The 21,964-nt window shown below is 52.3% G+C and overlaps 1 protein-coding gene across 2 annotated transcripts; it reads right to left on the bottom strand.

The window, feature by feature from the left end:
- Positions 1-3,175: 3,175 nt before the first annotated feature.
- Positions 3,176-8,072, bottom strand: LOC105183588 (uncharacterized). 2 transcript variants are annotated; one of them, XM_025300436.1, is made up of 6 exons: positions 7,156-8,072; positions 6,619-6,743; positions 6,012-6,224; positions 4,700-4,835; positions 4,280-4,409; positions 3,176-3,933 (listed from the first exon to the last, which is right to left on the bottom strand). In XM_025300436.1, exons 1-6 carry the CDS (start codon positions 7,417-7,419, stop codon positions 3,848-3,850), a joined length of 954 nt encoding a protein of 317 aa, XP_025156221.1. In that variant the 5' UTR covers positions 7,420-8,072; the 3' UTR covers positions 3,176-3,847. The 2 variants fall into 2 exon arrangements, with proteins under 2 accessions (XP_025156221.1, XP_011140141.1); XM_011141839.3 differs by having other exon boundaries at positions 3,177-3,933; positions 6,000-6,224; positions 7,156-8,067.
- Between the last annotated feature and the right edge of the window lie 13,892 nt (positions 8,073-21,964).

The raw sequence follows: 21,964 nt of genomic DNA, 5'->3' as shown, positions 1-21,964 counted from the left end.
GTCGCGTCGTTGATAGTTGGCGGCCGAGAGGGATGGTGACGGGAGATACGCGGCGCGATCGGGGGGGGAGGGTGCATCAGCGGCGAGTTCTGAAGTCGCGAGGACTTGGACGGGATTTGGCGCAGGGAGGTTGGCCGCAGGTTACCACTGAGACGGCAGAATTTTTATCCCATAATCTTTCTTATTATTTCTTTCTCTTCGGGCGTACGTGAACTACAGATATTTGGTAAAAATTTGCAGCAATGTGCCGGACGGTTTTAAATCATGTACAATTTTTTGGAAGAAACATAATAACCTTCCGCCGGCGAGAAAAGCTTCTCTTATCCGAACGGAAATGGTCCAACGTATTTATGAACATTATAAATCCTGGCAGGACACCGCTGTGTAATGTGCCGCTATCTAATGGCGACGATTAAAAAACGTCATCGGGTGGATTTTCGCCTTATCCTCGCGGTTTAAAGGTTTAACGAGATCGTTGGGAGATTCATGCGCTGGTTATTTCCGTGCGTCTATTAATCGCGCTTCTGAAGGTGTTCCTTTCGCAGATCCCGTCTCGAATTCTTTCGCGAATTATAGATCGCCCGAAACGCGCTCCGATAGTGGGCTGGCGTTTCAAATGTAATTTCATTCCCCAGCTCCTTCGGTTGGTCTCCTCGGTCTTGTGGAGTTTTTACGAGTTAATGAGTTAATGAGATAATCAGGTGGCGCGTGTTCCGCGTCTCCCGCGATGCACGTTCGATTATTTGCGCGCGCTCGCTCGCGCGCGCGGGAATTCGCCATTGATTACTTTCCGGGTGTTTCGACACAGAGAGAGAGAGAGAGAGAGAGAGAGAGAGAGAGAGAGAGAGAGAGAGAGAGAGAGAGAGAGAGCGAGCGAACGACCGGCGCTGAAAGGGCGACGTGTTGGATAATTATGAAATCAATGCGTCGTAAATATCATTCATATGGCCGCAACATCTCGAATGGAAATTTTGATTTCGCATTAACTGTGTAAATTCCGTCGAAATTGTGCACGGAGTTCGTGGCTCGCGCAGGCTATTTTTTACCCCACGATAAATGATTACTCCGCGTGCCATTCTCCCCGCGTCCTTAAAAAAGAGCCCTCTTCGGGGTATCAATGTTGTCTCGATATTCCAGCGCTGCGTTTAATTTTTAGCTTCAACGCGATAAGCAACGCCATCGATCGTACAATTTAGCCAACTGCGGATGAAATATGTCCACTTAATCATCTCTTTATTATTTATTCCCCTCGTCGACGGTTTTACATTTATGCATATGAAATATGCATCTGTACATCTGGAAATACATGACGTACCGCTGCCCACGTCCTTGCGCCCTCCGTCCCAGTTTCCGATCTAGCTGCTTCTCCTGCTGGCCGATGCCCGCGTGCCCGGGTGCGCGATTCTATCGGGAGGAAAGAACGCGTGTCAATTAAGTCGAGTCGAGGATTCGCTGAGACACTTGAAGAGCCGACGGAAAATGTCGCTTCGACGCCACGGGAAAGTCAACGCCGCACGGCGATACCAAAATAATGGGCGAAAAAAAAACGTAAACATAATCTCGTCTCGGTCATCAGAGCGCCGCCGGCCGCCGGCGATTGAAACCATCTCGAGGCTCAAGGAGGGGGGAGCAGGACAAATATAAATTGACGACTCGCGGCCTTAGGGTAGCGTTACGTTACTTCCGCGGACTTCCGATTAGCCCTCCTGCGTGCTCGCCGCGGCCATGTTGGATAGTGACGCGAGAAGGGTGAACGGGGCACGCTGAAAATCCTCGAGCAGGTGTTCGTGTGCGAAAATATTTATGACGACTTGGTCTCGGCTTCGATAACCTTGACACCTTTAGTACCAAGGACAGGGCTTTGACTGAAGAGTTTCGGTCGCTCTTTGTTTTCGTCGTTGTTCGTTTATCGTTCATTCGGTCGCGGGCAAGCGGAGAGAGAACGTAGTGGTGACTGTGATCGTCGCGGAACACGAGGCCGCGTGTGAATTCGCGCGTGAATTATGTATGTGAGCTCCGTGTTAATTACGACCTCTCGCGTATTGGTTTCAGTTTGCGGCTGTTGATTAACTTTGAAGGCGGGAGCATTTGACAAGCGTGTCTTGGCGAGCTGAAGTACCCCTTCACACGAGAGTGTCTTTTCATTCGAAAGAAGTGGCACGCTCGAATCTTCAACGCGCGTGTCTTCTCGCCCGCGACGTCATCAATCAAGAGTTCCGCCGCGAGGGATCGGGAGCTTTAAAGCTGGTCGACTCCGCGTTATTTCAGCCGCGTCTTCGATCGAATCGCGAGTGTCAAGTGCCGAGGCAGAGAGGCAGCCCCCGGGATGCAGGATCGCGGGAAGGCAGGACGCAGGACGCAGGACACAGGACACGTGGGCGGCGATATCGTCATGTATCTCTCAGGTATATGCAATTCACTTGTTGTACGACGCAGGTACGTTCCGTTTTTAACGGGCGCGTGACGCGTTGCAGTTACCGGAAGTAGAGAAACACCCCAGTCGAAATTCAGGCCGGCATTTTCGTGGTAATCGCGAGGCTTTGTGAATCTCCGTTTTTACTCGTCGACCTACTTATCCGTACTTGTTTACTTCACGCGATAAACAATGATTCTCAAACGGTCGGACAATGTTCCATTACGTGTGACTCTGCGATTTCTTGTACTTTCAATGATCTCAATGAAGCATGTTGAATAATTCGCGACTACGAGTGCCGGCCTAAGAATGCAATGTGAATTTTGCGAGTGTTGACTTTCTCGCCTCTAATAATTTCTACATGTTACTGCTTTTTTACAGCTTGTTTTAACCTTAGCTCTTTTAACCTTAGATAACTATTACAAATTATCTGTGAGCAACGTCATTATTAAACATTCATGAAAATGGCATCAACTGAACACACAAATATAATTAATTTTTTCAATCGTTTTTAAGACAACAAGAATATTTAATCTTATAAAGAAATAGAATGAATGGAATTTTAAAAAGTTATATTTGGTGTGTTGAGTTTATTAATTGAAGCATTTGGAACGAATGGTTCCGATCGTTATTTTTACGAAAGGTTATCCAAGGTTAAGAGTTGTGCTACGAGTGTGCCGGGAATCTTCCAGCGACACAAGAAGAAAGAAAAATTGCGAAAATAAAATGTGTTGTTCTTTCTTATATCTTTTGACCTTTATTGAATCCTCTGATGTTTACCCTCCCCTCATTTCATCTGCGCAGCTGAGTAATTATATAATTGATACATTGCTGACTTGACACGTTCGCTGACAGAGTTTATTATTCATCGTTGGGAATTTCCCTTGCAAATTGCCTTGTAATTTCTAAATGTCAGTTTAAAACAGATTTACTTTGATAAAGTGAACACGGACGAAAAATATTCAACTTTATATTTTCGCTTTTGCATTTCGCTGTTGTAACTGGGCCGTGGGCGAGCGTGTCAAGTTAAGCGGATGAAGACAAATGTAAGTAAGACATAAAAATGAAGCCTGGAATCATTCTTGAACGAGCGCAATTCCTGCTCGAGTTTCTCCGAGTTCCTTGGAGCATCTTTAACACGAAGAAAACAGCAACAAGCAGATTGTAGCCGTTTGCAGCGTCCAGGTAGGCCAAGATACCTCGAGATTCTTCATTGACCCTTCGAGTTCGACTCGGAATTTGCAGGATCGATGTGGAACGAGAATTTCGACTGCGGTACGCTCTACTATTGCGTTTATTAGATTCGTACGTTACACACATGGACTTTCTTGTTCGGCTCGTCGCGCCGATTATTTTGCATTTATCATCGCTACAACGAGAGCGAACACACGAGCTAACGAGCCATAAAATTATTATGCAACAATTCGTAGCGTTTTAATCGTATTCCGCTCCGATGGTGATGCTCATGTCCTCGGACACGATTTTCGTCTGATGGTACCATCTATTGGTGTCCAGGACGACTGCAACAAAAGGACACAGTATATGTACGCGTATAGAAAGAAGGAGGAGGAAGCGGGAAAGGAAGCATATGGATACGTGTCGGCTATTTGCATCGCGAATTTCAAGTAAAACTCGGTCGCGAGCGAGCGCTCCCCGACAACAAACGTCGACGAACGTGACTTTCGGAACGAAGAACGAGGGGCGGGGGAGGCGGAGCCGCGTCGGTCGCTAAATACGAGATGGGTGGAGTGAAAGAGGCAATCGATTTTATTTGCAATTAATCCGGTCGTTAGTCATTGGACGCTTATTGAGCGGACAAAAGAGAGAGAGAGAGAGAGGGGGGGGGAGGGAGAGAGAGAGACTCACTTATTTCGCCGGGCTGCACTATCACTTCCAGCCTCTTGCACGTATAATGACACTCGCGCAGCGGCTCCAAAATCCACAATTTTTCACCCTTTATCTGCGCCTGCCAGGAGGGATGCTCCACGTCGTCCACCTCGAAAGATTTCATATTTTCCGCAATGCGTTATCAACGACAACGTGAAAGAGGGGAGCGGGGGTGGGGGGCGGCGGGAGATCGCGATCGCCGCGAGACTCGCGGGAATTACAATGACGCGGTCATCATCTACTCGAACGATACGTCGCGACGGTTTGACTCCTCTTATCCATCCCTTTCTCTTTGTCACGTCAGAGCGAGATGAGACCCTCCGCTGAGCGACGGATTGTTGCTAATTTTGACGATTTATTGTCCGCGCGAAGAGACGCGCCTCCCTCCGCGAGACTTACGTGCATCGGGGCGCCATATCCGTGGCTCCCCATGAAGATCCAATCGGTCTTCTCGCTCTCCGCGGTGGCGGGAAGGAAGTACGGCCTGTGATAATGCTGTCTCAGTATAGCGCCGATTTTGTCGTCGCAATTGCTCCTGCGAGAATACAGAGAGAGATACACGTACGTGCGCTCGTGTATGTACAGGGTGTCTCTCAAGAAGGCCGGGCTAGTTATATTCCTGTATTCACCGAACAAACGCCAGAGTTCCCGTAAACATAGCGGCCAAAAGCGCCTGGTTGAGAAATTAACGTCGAGAGTCGAGATTAAAAGAATGCATCTGTTTAAATGTATATCGGTGTATTTATTTAATGTGTCGGTATATTTAGTCATTAGAATTTATTTAAATTTAAATCCACTCGACCGTTATTTCCGGGGCCCCACTTGGGCGCCTCGAGCATCTCCTTCGTTTATTCGTTTGTGTTTATTCTCGAGATTCATCTAAGCCGACTTTTAATTTAAACCTTGATTCGGTGTTAACTTTGTAACGAAGTCTTTTAGACACCGTGTTTGCAGGAACTCGATGGAGAGAATATAATTATATCAGCCAGCCTCCGCCTTTCTTGCAACACTTTTATACATGTATATTACGTATGTAATAATAATAATAATAATTTTCACTTCGACCTTCGGTGTTACTTTCTCGGGATATATTTTTATATCTCGGGATCGACGATCCCCTCGCGGGAACGAAACGCCCCGCAACGTTATCGACCACAATTTCGAGCCGCGCGACTCCGCGCGAGTCGTATATGACGCGTAAAAGTGCTTTTCCCCGTAAGCCCGTTAGCGGAAGGCAACTGTACGCGCACATCGGTGATTCGAGGAAGCATCGGAAGCCGTGAAAATGCGCCGCGCGCTTAAGTTTCCAGTTACGATCATCGTAAAGCCCGCGGTCGCGCGCTCCGTTTGCTCTCGCCCGTGCTCCGGCGGCGAATGAAACACAAACGAGAACGGGCAAATTCTCCAAATCCGAGCCGGAAGACGACGATGGCCGGGTGGGTGCGCCTGGCGAGGTCCGAAAGCGAAGGCAACTCCTCCTCCGGCGAAAGCGACATCTTTCTCGAATATCGATAGCCGTCGTTTCTCATCATTTTTACGAGTTTGGCGTAACTCCCAGCAATCCCCCCCTTAACGAAAATAATTGCGACGCCAATCCTGAAGCCTCCGACCGACAAGTGGCTGATAATTCCGGTTAAGAGGAAAATAAAATAAAATTCATCGCGGTCTGCCGAACGGATTGAAGACGCGAGTCGCTTACCATCCGACGTACCAGGGCTTGGTGCCCTTCTCCATCGTGGCTCGACTGACGCTCATGTCGAAGACGTCCTGCAGGCTCCGGAACTCCGTCTTGTACGGGAAGAACTGGCAATTGGCGTCCTCGCCGTGATAGAGCGTCTTGAGGAACGAGAAGGAGAACACCTTGGGCGCGGTCCAGTTCACCATGGCGTCTGTGATCACCACCGGCTTGCCGGAGTACGCGTAGCTGGGTGCAAATGAGGCGGTTCGTCATCGTGGAGAGATCTCGTCGCGGACGCGTGGATTATCGATAATATTGTGACAATATTACCGTAATTTATATCGCGACGAGTCGATCATCAAGGGGGTGGGCAAACTTTAGCGAGCTTTACTTCGGGCCATTTTGGCGGCTTGGTTGGAACAAATTGATCAATGAATCGCGAATCACTGGCGCAGGGGGGATGCGATCGTCCGCAAGCTCTGCGACACCGACCGAACGAGTTCGAGGATGAATCTGACAAGGCGGGAAGAAATCCGCGACGGCGGTGATCGACTCGATTTCGGGGGCGGCCGGGGAACGTCGTACGTGAGTGAGTGTTAACGATACGCCAGACTACATAGTTGGTTATACTAGACGGTACCGTTGCTCGAAAATCGTTGGATCGACGGCGGCGAGCTTGTCAACCTGTTGAACGTCCTGGCAGATCGAGCAGTCCTCTGGCGGGCGGAAAACTTTTTGCGTAAACATCGGCATCGGTATCAAGCACTGGAAAAGCGATATTCACGCTGGTGACGCTCGATCCGCTGAATCGGCTCGTCGCGCTCACGCGCGACAGGCAAATTGGGCTCCCTTTAATTTCGAGCTTCTGCACTCCCCCCGAGCGGTTTATTCTCGACAGGGGGTGATAAGAATTTTCCAGAAAAGCGGGAGAGGCGAGGTTGAATTTGACGAGGCGATTATTCGTCGGCGCTCCGTCATCCGGTCGGACGAAGAGCCGATGCGCGGTCAGTAGAGAAGCGGAAACAGGGCGACGCGACCGGCGGGGGAGGGGCCGCGGTTTCGCGTCCGAAGAGGGAAGAATGCATCCGTCCGAAATAGAGGCGTCAAGTATCGAGCGATCGGAAATCTCTCTCTCTCTCTCTCTCTCTCTCTCTCTCTCTCTCTCGTTCTCTCTCACCTTGTTGTATCGATAGGTCTGCGCGCGGTTCCGCGCGACTTGCACCGTCATCCACGTGGCGATCAGCAAGATCCACAGGTGCCTCGCGCGTAGTTTCATCCGCGTTGCTCTCAATCGGGAACGTGCGCGGAGTAGCTGCCACGCTTTAACGGGGAGCCGCAGCTCGTCCATCTTGCCCAATAACGAGCGCAACTCCTTCCTCGCGAGGTCCAAGGATTTCTTCGAGGACTCCACGGAGGTCGCGTTGTCGCTCGTGCTCGCCATCGGCAATTCTCTCAAGATCGCTCCGTTCTCTCTCTCTCTCTCTCTCTCTCTCTCTCTCGCTCTCTCTCTCTCTCTCTCTCTCTCTCTCTCTCTCGCGAAGGACCTCCTCGAAATCGTAAAATTACAGCGCCAGTCGGGCTGGGTAATTTGGGTATTCCCGTCCGCAACGGAATTTTAATTAATTTCCAATTAATTATTCAGAGCGTTTTTAACAATTTAATCAACCTCGCGAATTCGTAATGATGGAACACAGCGGTCGTCGCGTTTCTCTATCTCTCGGGAAATAGTGAAAAATAGAGCTTGCGGGAACCGAGGAGAAAAGCGTGATATTTCGTAAGGCAAAGCCGAAATTGTCCTCCTGCGTAGTCCGCGAGCAATTAGGATTACGATTACCGCGAATGGTGGCGCGAAAGCACCACTGGTGGTTCCGATGGCCGGCGTGAAACTGCGAGAGAGTCCTTACCTGCTGCTCCAGCGAGCCAAGGATCCCCTCTCGCATTCGCGCATGGGGGTGGAACGAGTGATTTGTTCACGCGGCTGTGAAACGAGAACCGGGCTGCGGACGGGTACGAGCCACCGATTGGTTTCGATCGAATCTGTTTAAAGCGATACGAACCGTCCGCCACGCGCGATACCGCCGAGCGGGTTATTTCGCGAGCGTTTAAACCCGCTTTCCACTTTGTCCTCTCGTCCTCGGCCCCGTGGAAAATCCCGGAATCCTTCGGAGCTGCTGGTCGACGCGTCGGCGAGATAAAACCCTCCGAGAGACGAATCCCAAATTTCAGAGACGACTGAATTCCCCCGGACGACTGCTACTTTAAGAGAAAAATTGCAAGAGTTGTCGGGCCCGCTTGACTGAAATAAAAAAAAAAACGTAAGGGGCACCGCGAGCGGGAGAGGAGAATATCGCGACAATTAAAAGGGACGACAATTGGACGATCGCTGTGAAGCTAATTAATAATCGTCAGCGCGCGTCGTCGTCTGGGCGATCGGAGCGCGCGTGAAAAATAGGAAAGGAGGGGGGAGGGCTTAAAGGGCAGGAATTATGGGGGTAAACGCTACGCTATCGTGTTCCATGGGGAATGTGACGTGGGCGATGCTTCTTATCTCGGGCTGCAGCTGGCCCTGTTCAACCGAGTGTATACACTTGGTCGACTTAAAATACGATCGACCTACTTGAGATTATTTCTCGACACCCACCTCTTCCCTCGCAAACGACACAGGGCCTCCGCCCCGCCCCGCCCCACCCCCGTTGCTCGGAGGAGAAACTGCGTAGGAAAATATTTTTATTTTTCTTAAGAAAGAAAAACGAGAGAGCGGGGAAAAACTGATCTGCAGAGAACGACGCTGCATCGCATCGCGCTTATTCGAGCCGCATGCGCGGCAGGATGTTGCGATTATTAACTAATAACTTTTTTTCTACAAAACCGCGGGAGATCAATCGGTGCGTGTCGTTTTGTCGTTATCGTCGTTATTGTCTCACCCGGCCACCATTGATTGCGATTATCGTCACTTGTGTTGATCCACCGTCGCGTCGTTATGAGAGAATTTTCCCGACTCGGGAACAGCCGGAGACCTCGTATCCCTCCCATTTTCCCTTCCTCCATCAATTTGCGTCCAACTGCGTCACCCGACGCAGATCTCGAGCAAGTTTTCCACCTTTTCCGCGGGACATCTCCGATGTGCCTTTTCCGTGGGAGATCCACCTGTCCGGCCGCGGCCGCGACCGACTGGCCGTCGGTCCGTCCCGCTGGAACTTTTCGTCTCGAAATTCGTTTTTCCGCGGCACGTGGAAAACTGCCGGGCGAAACAATTTCCATGCGATTGGAAACGAGCGAGCGAGCGAGCGAGCCCCGGCCGGGCGACGCGGGAGACGGACGAGATTACACGAGGAACGGATTTTACAATTGCAAATTGTCAATCCGCACGGCAATCCGCCGTCTTAATTAACAATTGGCCCCGCCGCCGCCGAACTCGGTTTCCCACCGTCCTGTGTGCGCTCCCCCCTCCCGCCCCCACCGCCGCCCCCGCGGCGGATTTCCTCTCTTACCGGGACGACCGAGTCCGAGCGAGCCACCCCCGCGTGCGTCGCAACGCGCCCTTACGTCTCGTCGTCGTCGTCGGTCTTTTTCGCTCGCGCGTTTCGCCGCTCTCCTTCTTTTTCTGCCGCCATTCTTTGCACGCCGACCGCGCGCAAAAAAAGTGCGCGCGCGAAACGAGCGATTCGCGAATCTCGTTATCGGCAACGGCGGTACCGCACTCGCCGCTCGCTCGTTCCCCGCGACGCAATAAAATCGCAATCGGCCAGGACGAAAGGTCAAAAATGCGATTACGCTCGTAATCCTTTCAACGTCCGCGCGTGTTTCCTTCTCCGTCTCTCTGCTCTTCTCTCCTCGATTTCGTACGAAAATATGCATATTTCCGCGGCGAAGCCTTAATCACTTAAGCATACAATCCTTTGACGAAAATTCTTCCTCCTCCGGCCTTTTCCCCTTTCTCCTTTCCTCCGTTGCGGCGAGGCCTCAGAAACGCCGCGAGTCTCTTCCTCTCGTGCGTTTCTGAAAGAGTCGCTCGGTCGGTTCGAAAATACGCCAGGATGTTAATTTCTCGTTCGGAAGAGGATGCGCGGCAGATGGGGTGGCAGGCGGAGGAGGAAAATGCGGCACCCTTTTCCAAAAGTATAACCCGGCACGCCCGCAAAAATATAAAAAGAGAGGAATACCGAGATGCTTTCTTCATGCTGAAGCACTTTGCGCGAGCGATCCTTTATTTCTCGCCGGGTGCGATAAACGCCGCGCAAGAAATCGGGCGGAAAGACAGAGAGAGAAAGAAGAGGGGCGGTAAGAGAGGTAGGGGTAGACGGGGCAAAAAGGAACACACGCTCGTCAGCGTAATTTAATTCTTTAATTGTTGTCAGTCGGGTTCGAAATATACTAGTCGATCTTTATTATAATTATTATTGCATGTGTGTATATATATATACACACACATATATATATATATATACATATATATACACATATATATATATACATACACACACACACACACGTGGTACTCTTTCGGTATAAATAATACATAATACAACGATGAAATAACGACAATATCCTCTCTCGAATCGTCGTGGTAAAGAAAAGGAAAGTAATAAAAGAGCCATAGTAGTACACACCTACATTCGTTAGTACTTCTCGCCCATGGTTCGCCGTGAATCTCGCGTGTGGTGATGATGGTGATGGTGATGGTGATGGTGATGGTGATGGTGATGATGAGAAAACACATACGAGTGGAAAGAATGAACGATGACCCTCGATCCCCCCAGCGAGTCTTACTCCGGGGGGTGAGAAGAGGGAGAGCGGATCGCTCGCGCGAGTCCTCCCTCGCCGAGGAGAGACCGAGCGAGAATGCCAACTGACGGAGGGAGAGAGCGAGAGAGGACTCGGTCGCGTCTTCCGTTATCGGGGAACGCGAAATTAGCGCCGATAATTCCGCCGCCGCGCGCGCGCGCGCGCGCTCTGTATATCGCACGTCACACGCACACACACACACACACACGCACACACACACGCACGCACGCACGCACGCACGCACGCACGCACACGGAGATAGTAATGGTGATAAATCGATCGATCGCTCGCTCGCCCGATCGATCGATGACGCTCGGTGTCGAGCGACCGCCGCGATTGCGGGAGTCTTGATTGCGACGCATCGGCAATCAGGACACGGTGCGGTGCCTCCTCCCTTCCTCCCTCCCAGCCCCGCGACCTCCTACTAACGGTGGGTGCTCTACGACATGTACTCGCTACTGTACAACAATACGGCTACCGCGAAACGCATGACTCTGTACAACTTAGTGTGAACTAAAGCGCGCGCGCGCGAGAAATCATCATCCGCGACGGGCGTTACGCGTCCGACGAGAAGAGGAAAGGGGGGGAGGGGAGAAGGGAGCTTTCGCGTCGTTCTCTCTCTCTCTCTCTCTCTCTCTCTCTCTCTCTCTCTCTCTCTCTCTCTCTCTCTCTCTCTCTCTCTCTCGCGATCTTCCATCCTTTCGTCGTCGGAGGCTTTCCGGACGGACACGCATTGGCCGCGAGAGAAAATGCGGCGGAATTTTGAAGGCGCGCGCGGGGCAATTTGACGGAATAGGCTCGAAAGTCGAGCAGCGAGACGAGCAACTTTGGAATGCAATTTCGTCGAGGTATCGGGATTGTCTCGTTGCACAGGCGGCTGGATTAGTGCTTGCTCATTTGAGCGTGCCCCCGAATACGTAGATATTAACACGCACCTGTGTGTGCTCTATTTTCGGTCTAATAATTCCTCCTCGTTGCCCGGGCAACGATTGCGTCTCGCGTTAATCGCTGCTAAAATTTGTTGCTAGCCGACTCGCGTATTAATCGTCTCGGTGTTGGGCTTTCGCGACGTTGCGGCTTTCCGGGGAATTGTCCCAGCTTGCGACTTTCGCGGGCGACGCGTGTCCGCGCGATCCGCGGAGCTTCGCGAGAGAGAGAGAGAGAGAGAGAGAGAGAGAGAGAGAGAGGAAGAGAGAGAGAGAGAGGAAGAGCGAGAGAGCGAGCAGGTCTGCCTGATATCCTCAGATTCAGCCAGACCTGTCGCTCGTCGAGGACCTCGTCCCAAGGGCAAGGATTGCACACCGGCGAAATAAGAAAGGCGAAAAGGGAGAAGAAGGAGACACCGCGAGGGGTGTCCGCTCGCGGACGCGTAACGCGCGTTTCGCAATGTGTTTACAACGTAAACGTAACGCTACAACTAAGACCTATTAAATATGGAAGATCGGCGTCCTGATCGTCCTGCGCGTTCACTTCGCATCAACCTCGGCACCTCGCTCGACAACTCGCTCTCCGCGCTCCTCGGTCCCTCCCTCCACCTCCCTCCCCCTCCCTCCAGCCCCTCGCATTCGTCGTCGCCGTGGCCGCGCGCGCTATGTATAACGCTCTGTATAATAATTAATGTTAAAAAACGCGCGTGTGTGAAGTGGCGAAAGTGAGGTCCTCTAATACATCTAAGATGCACACCCATGCTTATCTTAATGCTCCGTTAAATTTAAATATGTATGCAGCACAGTAGACTATCTTTTTTTTTCCTCTATTCGTTAATGCGAGTGTACACGTGAAGTGGTGTGGGTCTGTGTTCGCCTCTCGCGTGTGGTCGTGTCTGTGTTTTGTGTGTGTGTGTGTGTGTGAAATGCGAATATGATTTCCTCTTCATCTTCCTTCGCCCTCCTCCCTCCCCTGAATCTCGTTTCCCTCGCGTTTCCTTCTCTCTTCTGCTTTTCTTCAGCTGCCTGCTCCGAGGCTCTCGACGGCCCACCAGATCATCGTCGACCCGCTCGCGGCACCTCGTGCACTTCCGGAGTCCTGAGTTCCTTTTTCTCTTCCTTTCCCCCCTCTCTCGAGATTAGAGCAGCGCGTAGCGTGAGTTTCGCCCGACTAATTCGACGTTTCCAAGTAGGGAATGATCAGCGCTCGAAAGTCTCCCTCGGAAAGTGCACCGGCCGAGGCCAGCAGTCTTTTCTCTATGTTTCTTCCTTGCACGTCGTGTGAATTCTTATGGATTACGAGGCAGGATATATATATATATATATATATATATATCTCGGTTCTTCGTCCGGTCGCTTTCGTCACCGCCGGGGATCGAGACGCTGCGTTTGTTAATCGGCGACAAAGGCGGAAACTCTCTCCGCGGAAGAAGCCTCCGCTGAGCGGCGCTCGGCGAGGGTGAAGGTGTTACGTGCCGTCGCATCGTATCTCTTAATAATATCCTTAACGATATCCCGATTAACACAAATCTGTTTGCGAGAGAACAAACTCAATTTCGGCCGAGATCCTTCTCGATAGAGAGAAATCCTCGCAGCGTTCCTCAAGCTACGTGACGTATCACCTTCGTTATTCCTCGCAGACCTGTCGGATATCCGCGACTTACTGCACTCTCTCGATTAACCCCGATTAATTATCATAATCGAATGACCAAAAAGACACTCGGGAAAAGAAGTCGCAGTCGTGCGTGTCCCGTGGCGGAAAAGCGGGGACTCGCCGATTCGACGTCACGCGCGATCGCGATCCCCGGTGTGTGATCTCTCCATACCTCGGCATCTGTTTCCTCTTATTTTTTCATCCCCCTCTGCCGCTGCCCTTCTCTTCTGCCTAACGCTATCAGTCTTTCAAATCGCCAGCGGTTGATCGCGCGGTAAAAGTGCGGAGAGTAGCGAATAATCGGTGTCGGGGTCGCGCGTGTAAAGTCGCGCGCACCGAGCAGTAGGAAACTACGTGGATTTTCCGTCATCCCGGTCTTTTTCCACCCCCCTCCCCGCCTGTCAAAAATTGCCCCCGAAAGGAGGAATTCTCGCCGAGTCTCGTCCTCCTCTTCTTAGGCCGACGCGACCATCTTGCGGGTTCAAGGTCCGGCGCGACGCGGCGCTTGACTGTTTGCGCAACCCTCAGACAGTTGACAGTTGACAGTTTGACAGTTTGACAGTCGGCGGTGGCACCCGACTTGAAGCTTGAGTAACGATAACGAGGAAGCTCGCATCGATGATCCGACAGGAGAATTCATTCGCGAAATTTTCCCGTCGGACGCGACAGGAGCTTCGCGCGAGCCTCGACTCGAGCTCTCAACGCCGAATTGTCCCTCGCGCGGGTAGAATCCTGCGCGAATTGCGGCTCGTCCGAGGTGAGTCTCGTGCGTGACGGGCTGAAGAATGGCGATGCGTGACATAATTAAGCGGATTGTCTGGTCGGCGAAAGGCGACGACGCGCGCGAATGTCTGTTCGCGGGTGACGCGCGAAGCGGAAGGCATCTCGAGGACGTCGAACATGGGGACGCGGCCTCGGCGCCCTTCACCGCGGGATGCGTCGTCCTCGGGGGGGGCGTCGAAGTCGCTCTCGCGCTGGATGATCGGCGTTTTCGTGTCGCGAGACTATTTAGCCCGGGACTTAATCAACCGAGAGCTATTAGGTCGTTATTTCGAGGCGGCGCGCTACGTCGGAAATCGCGTCCGCGGGGCTCGATCCCGCCGCCGCGCCTTCGGGATCGCACAAATAGCGGAGCGTGACGGCGAGTCGGCAGGCAGGCAGGCAGGCAGGCAGGCAGGCAGGCAGGCAACGCGGAGTCGATACGACGTGGGCCGAAGATCGCGGGAAATAGACATGGTCGCGGCACAAATCGACGCGCCAAATCGGTCGGATCGATGGACGAGCTCTCGGCGAGCCGAAGCCGAGAGCGCGCAGTTCCTCCGCGCGAGCGTGTGTTGCGGATTGGTGACGGGCGATCTCGATTTCGTCTTCGGGGAATGGCCTGTTCACCTCGAGAAATCGATCTTTCCCGCTCGACTTTTCGAGCGCGAACCGACTCTCCTCAACGCAGAATCGAGTTTCGACAGGTGGTCTGTTCTTTTTAGCTGTACTGCTCAACTAGTGCAATGAGTCAGAGCGAGACAAGTACATTTTTTTCTCACTCTAACTTTTATTGCACCAGTTCAGCGGTGCAGCTAAAAAGACCAGACCCCGTGTTTCGTTTAATGAAGAGAGCATTCACCCTGGGCTCTCAGCGTTCGACAGAACGGAGGGATCGCGAAGAGATGAAACCGATGAAAAATCCGGCTGAGATCGCCCGTCCTTGTCAGTCGGTTCTTCCCGCGCGAGAGACGATCCGCGCGGCGGCCGAGGAGCTCGCTCGCGAGACGTCGCGGGTCTCTCGAAATGAATTTGGAAGGAAATGAAGACGACGACACGCCGGAAAGTCAGTCCGTCGCACGCGCCGAGCGTCGGGCGCTACGATACCGCCGCGTTCGATTAATTTACATGATTAAGATGTAATTAAGTGCACTTAAACAAACCGCTCGCACAGCCGATGGCCAGGCGAGGCGGAGCGAGCCGAAGAGTGCGCGTCCATCGAGTGTCACGTGTTTCCTTCACCGCATCGCCGATTCCGCACCGTTCGATTCGAGTTCTCGGGAATCGACGGAAATCGGCCCGACAATTGAAAGATGCTGAATAATTCCGAGGCTAGGCAGGCTGGTGTGTGCGCGTATCGACTCCGCTTCCTGGTTAGAAATCGATATGAGGCTCTGAGCCGCGCCGAGAGGTGCGCGTACAAAAGTGGGCTGTGTGTTTTTTTTTCCTTCTTCCTCTCCCGTTCGTTCCGTCAGCGAAGCCCCACAAGAGCCGTAGGCTGTGAGGCGCGCTATAACACACATACACTCACACACACACACACACACACACACACACACACACGCACATCGAATGGTAAGAGAGTGATTGCGTGTATACAATATGCGTGAATCGAGACGTCCGGCCCCGAGGCAAGGATCATATCAGCTCGTCGCTGGACGAATCTCCGCCAACGGCACCGCCAGTGTCCTGGTGCGCGAGTCGCGTTCGAGGATTCCCGAGCTCTCGTCGTCCTCTATTCCTCCTCCCGTCGCATTTCCTTCGTATCAAAAACTCGTATAAATAAGACCCGGCGAAGAAGCGGCCTCGTCGATCGAGAGCGGCTCGTTCATCGCAGCCGCTTTTCACTCGGCCGAAAAAAAGAAAATGGCTCGTTATCGTTACCCGGCAATTGCAACGAGCGGCTGCGTCAAGTAAGCGTCGAGGTAACGATTACACAGCCGCGTTACCTGAAGAGTAGTACGATCGCCGCCGTCATTAACGGGGAAAGAAAGGCGCCGCGAGGAACGCGCGCGCTGCCTCTCTCCCGATCCTCTCCGGCTCGATCGCTCGTGCAGATCCGCGCGTTAAACGGCGAAAACGCGCCGAGAGGGCGAGAGAGCTCGCTTCCGCCGGAAGGAGGATCCTCCGCGAGGAGAGGACACCCCGTCGTCGTCGGAAAAACGAATAGAAAAGGGCGACGCGCGGCAGCAGCAGCTCGCTTCGGAAATCCTGCTGTCCTCCGCGCGCGCCTCGAGTGTATAATGATAACAATAAAAGGTCGCGCGTGCGTGTTCGCTCGCTCGCTCGCTCGCTCGTGGAGAATGAAAGAAGAGCATCGCCCGCATCGAACGATCTGTACAAACGTGTCTTGTATTTTACGCGCTAACGGCGAGCACCTGCGGCCCGCGAGGCCCCCCAACAATCGGATCCCCCCCCCTCCGTCGTCATCGTCATCATCATCATCGTCGTCGTCGTCGTCGTCGTCATCGTCGACGTCGACGACGACGACACGACGGCCGTGGCTGCGGCGCGACGAACGAACGAACAATTATTCAAATCCACATGCCCGTTTTTTCTCTTTCCCTCCCCAGCCTCTCTCTCTCTCTCTCTCGCGCGCGCGCGCAGTTCCAACAAGCGTGTGTCGATAATCAATCTATAGCCGGCGAATAGACACGACGATGAATAAATACTTCCCTCCGGTTGTAGGTGCGTGAATCTTTCAGCACCCCCGCGTGCGCGGCGGCGTTAATTAATTACCACCCCTTCCCCCGCGTCGTTCGGCTTCGGCCGAGTCGTCGCGATTCGATCCAAGTCGAGCACGGTTTCTAGCTTCTTCCTCTCTTTCTTCCTACGAGTGATACAATAATATCGTTGCACCCTCGGTCGTCGCGCGGGCGATTTGATCGCTGCGGGCTGAACGGTACGCACACACACACACACACGCACACATACATACATACACACACACACACACACGCGCGCATACATGCATACACGTGTCAGCTCCCGTGCGTCGCGCGGTTCAACAACTCAATGTTACGCGTGCCGTTGCCGACACGAACGACGGCCGGATTGTGCCGATACGTCCACCCCCTGCGAGAGCGGCCGGGTGAGGAGAGAAGCTCCCAGGAACCGACGTCGTCGAGCTTGGAGAGCCCTCGCAGGTAGAGGTGAGAGGAGGCGCTCGACGCGTCGTCGTCGCTTGATTTTCGACAACGTCGAGTCGGCGAATTTGGCGCCGCCGGTTGCGACGCCTTCCATTGTCCCGCGAGTCTCGCGCCGTTCGCTCTCTCTCTCTCTCTCTCTCTCTTCCTCTCTTCGTCCTCGTGCTGACGTTCTCTCTTCTCACTTTCGCTATTCACTCGTCCGTCCTGCGGCGACGGACGACGCACCGGCGCGCGGCTCTCGGTCGTTCGCGTCGGGCTCAGCCGGCGCGTTAAAATATGCTATGCTGCTCTCGGTATAACACGTTGGCTTCTTAAAGATTCTCAATATACTATATTTAATATATAATATCAACTCTCTCTCTCTCTCTCGTTCTCTCTCTCTTTCTCACATACACACTCACTTGCACTCTCCCCCTACAATAATGCCAAGTACAATAATTTTAACATAATTACGGCCGGCCGCGTTCCGCGCGTTCGAGGATATCCGATTGCTGGACGTTTGCGAATAAATGCGAATATAATAGAGTGACGAGGATGCCGAGAGACGCGCGAGTGCGCCCTCCTCTCGCCCTTGTTCTCCTCCTCTTCCGCCTCGGGGAGGACCGCCGCCCTTCCGGCGATACCCGAAAGATCGGTCGCTCCGCTCCGCTGAAACGTCGTTAATTAATCCGGCAGTGGTATCGTCGCGGAAAATTACGCCCGCCTCGGGTATAAGACATCCCCTTTCTACCCCTCTCTCTCTCTCTCTTTCCTCCCGCTCCACAAAGTTCACGTGCGTATATCAGGAATGAGGATCGTGCGTAATTACGTGATAAAAGCAGGCAATAATCGAGCAGAGAGGGTCGTCCTTGAGTCGATGATCGCACACGTCGTTGTTTCACCCCTCTCTCTCTCTCTCTGTCTTTCTCTCGTCTCCTTGCTTTTGCCTCTAGTCGTTTCCTTCTCGCCGCGGCCGCGGGAAATCCTCGAATTCGCTGCGACTCGGGCGCGACGTTGGGTCGCAAAGTGTTACAACATTGCCGGTGACGATACCATTGCCGGCCTAAGCGATAAACTATATCACGTCGCTCATCACGAGCATTCGTATAAATTCTACGTTTCTCCGCTAGTCGCTACTTGTCTCGCGACGCCGACCGTGGAATGCGCAGAGCAGCCACCGCGCCTTGCCACCCTTCGGCCTCTCGTTCGCCCTCCTCGCGATTCCTCGTTGAGCCTCTCGCTCGTCTTTTTGTCTTTTCTTTATATTCTTAGAAAATCGTGTCGGAACAGTCTTTTCTCTTCGGCGTGTCCTCCCGCCGCCTCTTTCTCTCCCTCACTCCCTCTCTCTCTCTCTCTCTCTCTCTTTCTTTCTCTCGCTTTTCCGCGCGTCTTCGCCTGTGTGCTTGTAGAAAATTATAAACGCCGGAGGTGTACGCGGGAGAGACGGTGTATACATACACACGCACGCGCGTAAGGAATGAAAAGCGGATATATCAAAACGCCGGTCATCATCATCGTCGTCGTCGTCGTCATCGTCGTCGTCGATCGGTGAACCTCTCGATCGACGTCCGCGGTGCTCGAGGCGGGGGATGAATCTCGCGTCGCCGTTGACTCGCGAGGAGCAATTTCGCCGACCCCGACTGCAGCCTAGAGGTGGTATCTCGGTGTCTACGATTAATAAACGCGCGCGTTAATAAATTACGACGTTGCGATAATCCGTTCGATCGGTCGCGCGCCGCCAGCCGGGGAAAACTCCAAACGGCTCGAGTCGGAATTATTCTTTCTCTCCGTCCCTCTCTTGCAAGAAGCAAGCGACACGTTTCAGACTTGCTCGCAGACGAGCAAGATGAGTGCTTCCTATCCCCCCTCCCCGCACGCTCGCTTTGCGAGTTTTGCCAACTTGGCCGAGCAGGATTCTTAGAAGAATATCGCTTTCTCGTCGAGGAATTCTCTGAATGCTGTTCGGTTCGAGTGATTATCGGCAATTGATTAAAGACTACTAGGCTACTCGTGTGGAATGTTGATCGCTTAAATGCTCGATATCACGATTACTGTGTGCTTCGGGCTGGACACTTGCCTCCCTCCCCCCTCTTCGTCCCTCTCTAGTCGACACGGAGGGAGGCAAAGCGTTCCGTCATCTTCCGCGTCTTCCTTTCTCTCTCCATCGCACTCTTTCGATCAGTCTACTTTTTGCCCGGCGTCGATCCGCGCGTCGATCGATCATCCCCCCGGCGACGGGCGCGTTGACGTCCACGATCGCGAGTCCTGCGCGCGGAGCGATTGCGAATAGTATCAAAATTCACGCAGTAGAAACGGCGACGCGCAGCAGTATAAAATCCTAGAAAAAACGCGGCCGCCAAAAAGCGCCGGGGAGACGGACTCGCGGTGATTACGATGATGCGCGCGGCCCTCGCGCGAAGTCGTCCTGCGAGATTGCCGACGCGACTCGAGCTCGTCGGAGGCTCCTCTGCGGATCGCCGTCTCCCTTCGTCGGTCGTATCTCTCAGGAATTGTCGCGCAACCTTTTCGCATTCCTCGCGGCGGTGATTTCATTTAGTCGCGACGGCTCTCCCCCGTGCGACACTTCCATCCGCGAGTGTGTAACTTTTCCCTTCGTGTTCTTTATGTGATCGTCATTTAGTCGTGTGTTGCTTATCGCGCGATCTCTCGCGCGATGGTGTCTGTGTGATCACGTAAGTGTGCTTACGTACTGAGAAAAATGTTCGGTACAAACCGTGTAAATCTGAAGAGATCTAAAGATTCACAAATTTCGATCGCTGCTCGAAACCGCCGATTAAACAGGGTAGGAAATTATCATTTGACTCGCGAGTCATCTTCCAACTCAAATCTACCGATTTCTCTTGGTTGTCCGATCGTCAACCTGAAATTTTTCGGATCTCCGGCGTCGTCGGAACACATTCGTTGTCACGAATTCCCGGAAGGTGGTGAAAAAACTTGGCAAATTTGCTCGATCGAGCTTGCTTTGATCAGGTCGAATCGATTGGCGATGTGAATGTATGTATGTGTGTGTGTGTGTGTGTGTGTGCGCGTGTGCGTGCGTGTGTGCAATGTTTCGTGGAGATACAAGCGACGCTTGGCGACGGGATCCGACCTCGAGACCGCGTATCGCACTGCCAAATGGTCCAAAATCTTCTAGGGATCGCGCCGGTATCGCAACAGACAATACGCGGCGCGTACTAAAATCACGCTGTTATCACGAGCGCAACGGATCTGCTAGTCAGTCCGAGCGATAAGCTCGAAGGTTGCTCGTCTCGCCGCCGGAGAGACGTTAGTCAGTCAGCTCGTTCAAGTACGATTTCGTTTCCTCGCTTTCCCTTCCCTTTCGTCCCCTCCCTCCCTCCCTCTCTCTCTCTCTCTCTCTCTCTCTCTGTCTTGCCAGTTCGCTCTCGTTTTATTTTGCCTACTTATTCTTCTGCTTATTCTTGTAATTCGCACGTGATATTCGCGCGTCGCTCGAGATGGAAACGATCAGTCGTCCTTCTGCATATTTTTCAGCCTCTGTCTTTCCGAAAATTCATAAATCGCTCGTTCGGATAAAATCGCGCAAAATGATGAAAATGGTATTACAAATTCGCGCATTATATTTTATCCTTTGTTTACTCGCAGGGAGGATATGTATACATAAGCCCTTCGGTACATTAAACGGGGAAATGTCTTCTTCATTTTTTAATTTAAAGCGAGAGAGTTTGTGATAATATGAAGCAATAAAAGCTACCCTCCCCGCGCGCGCGCGCGCGCGCGCGGAGCAAATGCTATACCGAAATAAATTAAATTGATAGAAATTAGCTTTTCGCGTGAAACTTGGTCCGCATTTGCAAATGTTCCACAAATCGGAAATATTGATTCTCCCGATTGTTTTTGCCGCAAAAAAGATCGCGCGCGTTCGGCGATAAATAATTCGGCGGCTCACTGTATCGATTTCCATTTGAAATTTACACGCGCCGGTGAAATTTTCACGGCAAGAAAATCGTCGCGACAACGCAAAGGAGTGCGAGTAAAAAAGAAGATACAGCCTGCGAAATGAAATCTGATCGACTCGCGCGAACTCGCACTGATCATTTCCATGTCTGAGCGTGGCGAATCGTCCGGCTCGGTTTCCGCTCGAGAATTTCCGTCGTCACGGAGTAAAGTGAGCAGCATGTGATAGAATAACGTTTATACACGGTCGTCCTGATGACGGTCGTCGCGCGTCTGCCTTCGGCAGGACCAAGCCCGATCTCGTCGTGCGTCCAGAGGAGTAAATCGGAATTCAAATCGGATGCGCGTTCTCTTTGCGAATTACGCGAGTCTCAATAATATGATATACAAGTCGGAAGAAAAGAAGAGACAAAGAGCCGGCAATTAATAATTTGGACGTGTTCGGCTCAGGTATTTCAGCAACGGCTATGATTACTTTGATTTTCACATGAAACGCGTTACAATTTTTGCAACGTCACATTACGTTTGTAGAACGTAAAGGTCTTCTCCCCCCTCTTTTACGTTACATTACACTTATTACTATATCGTATAACAAGATGGTGAAAGAGCACCGAGGAAATTGAGTTCTTCTCTGTTGCTTTGTAAACCGAAACGTTTCTTTTGAACTGAGCCGCGCGTGTACCGAGCCTTTCACCGCAGAAATCCTTGAAAAAACCCGACGAAACATATCCTTCGAGAAAAGGACAAAAGGACGACTGACGAGGCGGGGGTTGATCGCGAGCAAGTGGCAGTGGC

Source organism: Harpegnathos saltator, unplaced genomic scaffold (genome assembly GCF_003227715.2).
Source record: "Harpegnathos saltator strain DR-91 unplaced genomic scaffold, Hsal_v8.6 scaffold364, whole genome shotgun sequence".
Classification (NCBI taxonomy): Eukaryota; Metazoa; Arthropoda; class Insecta; order Hymenoptera; family Formicidae; genus Harpegnathos; species Harpegnathos saltator.
The sequence above is the reverse complement of the archived record's forward strand: the minus strand, read 5'-3'. Positions and strand labels throughout refer to the sequence as shown.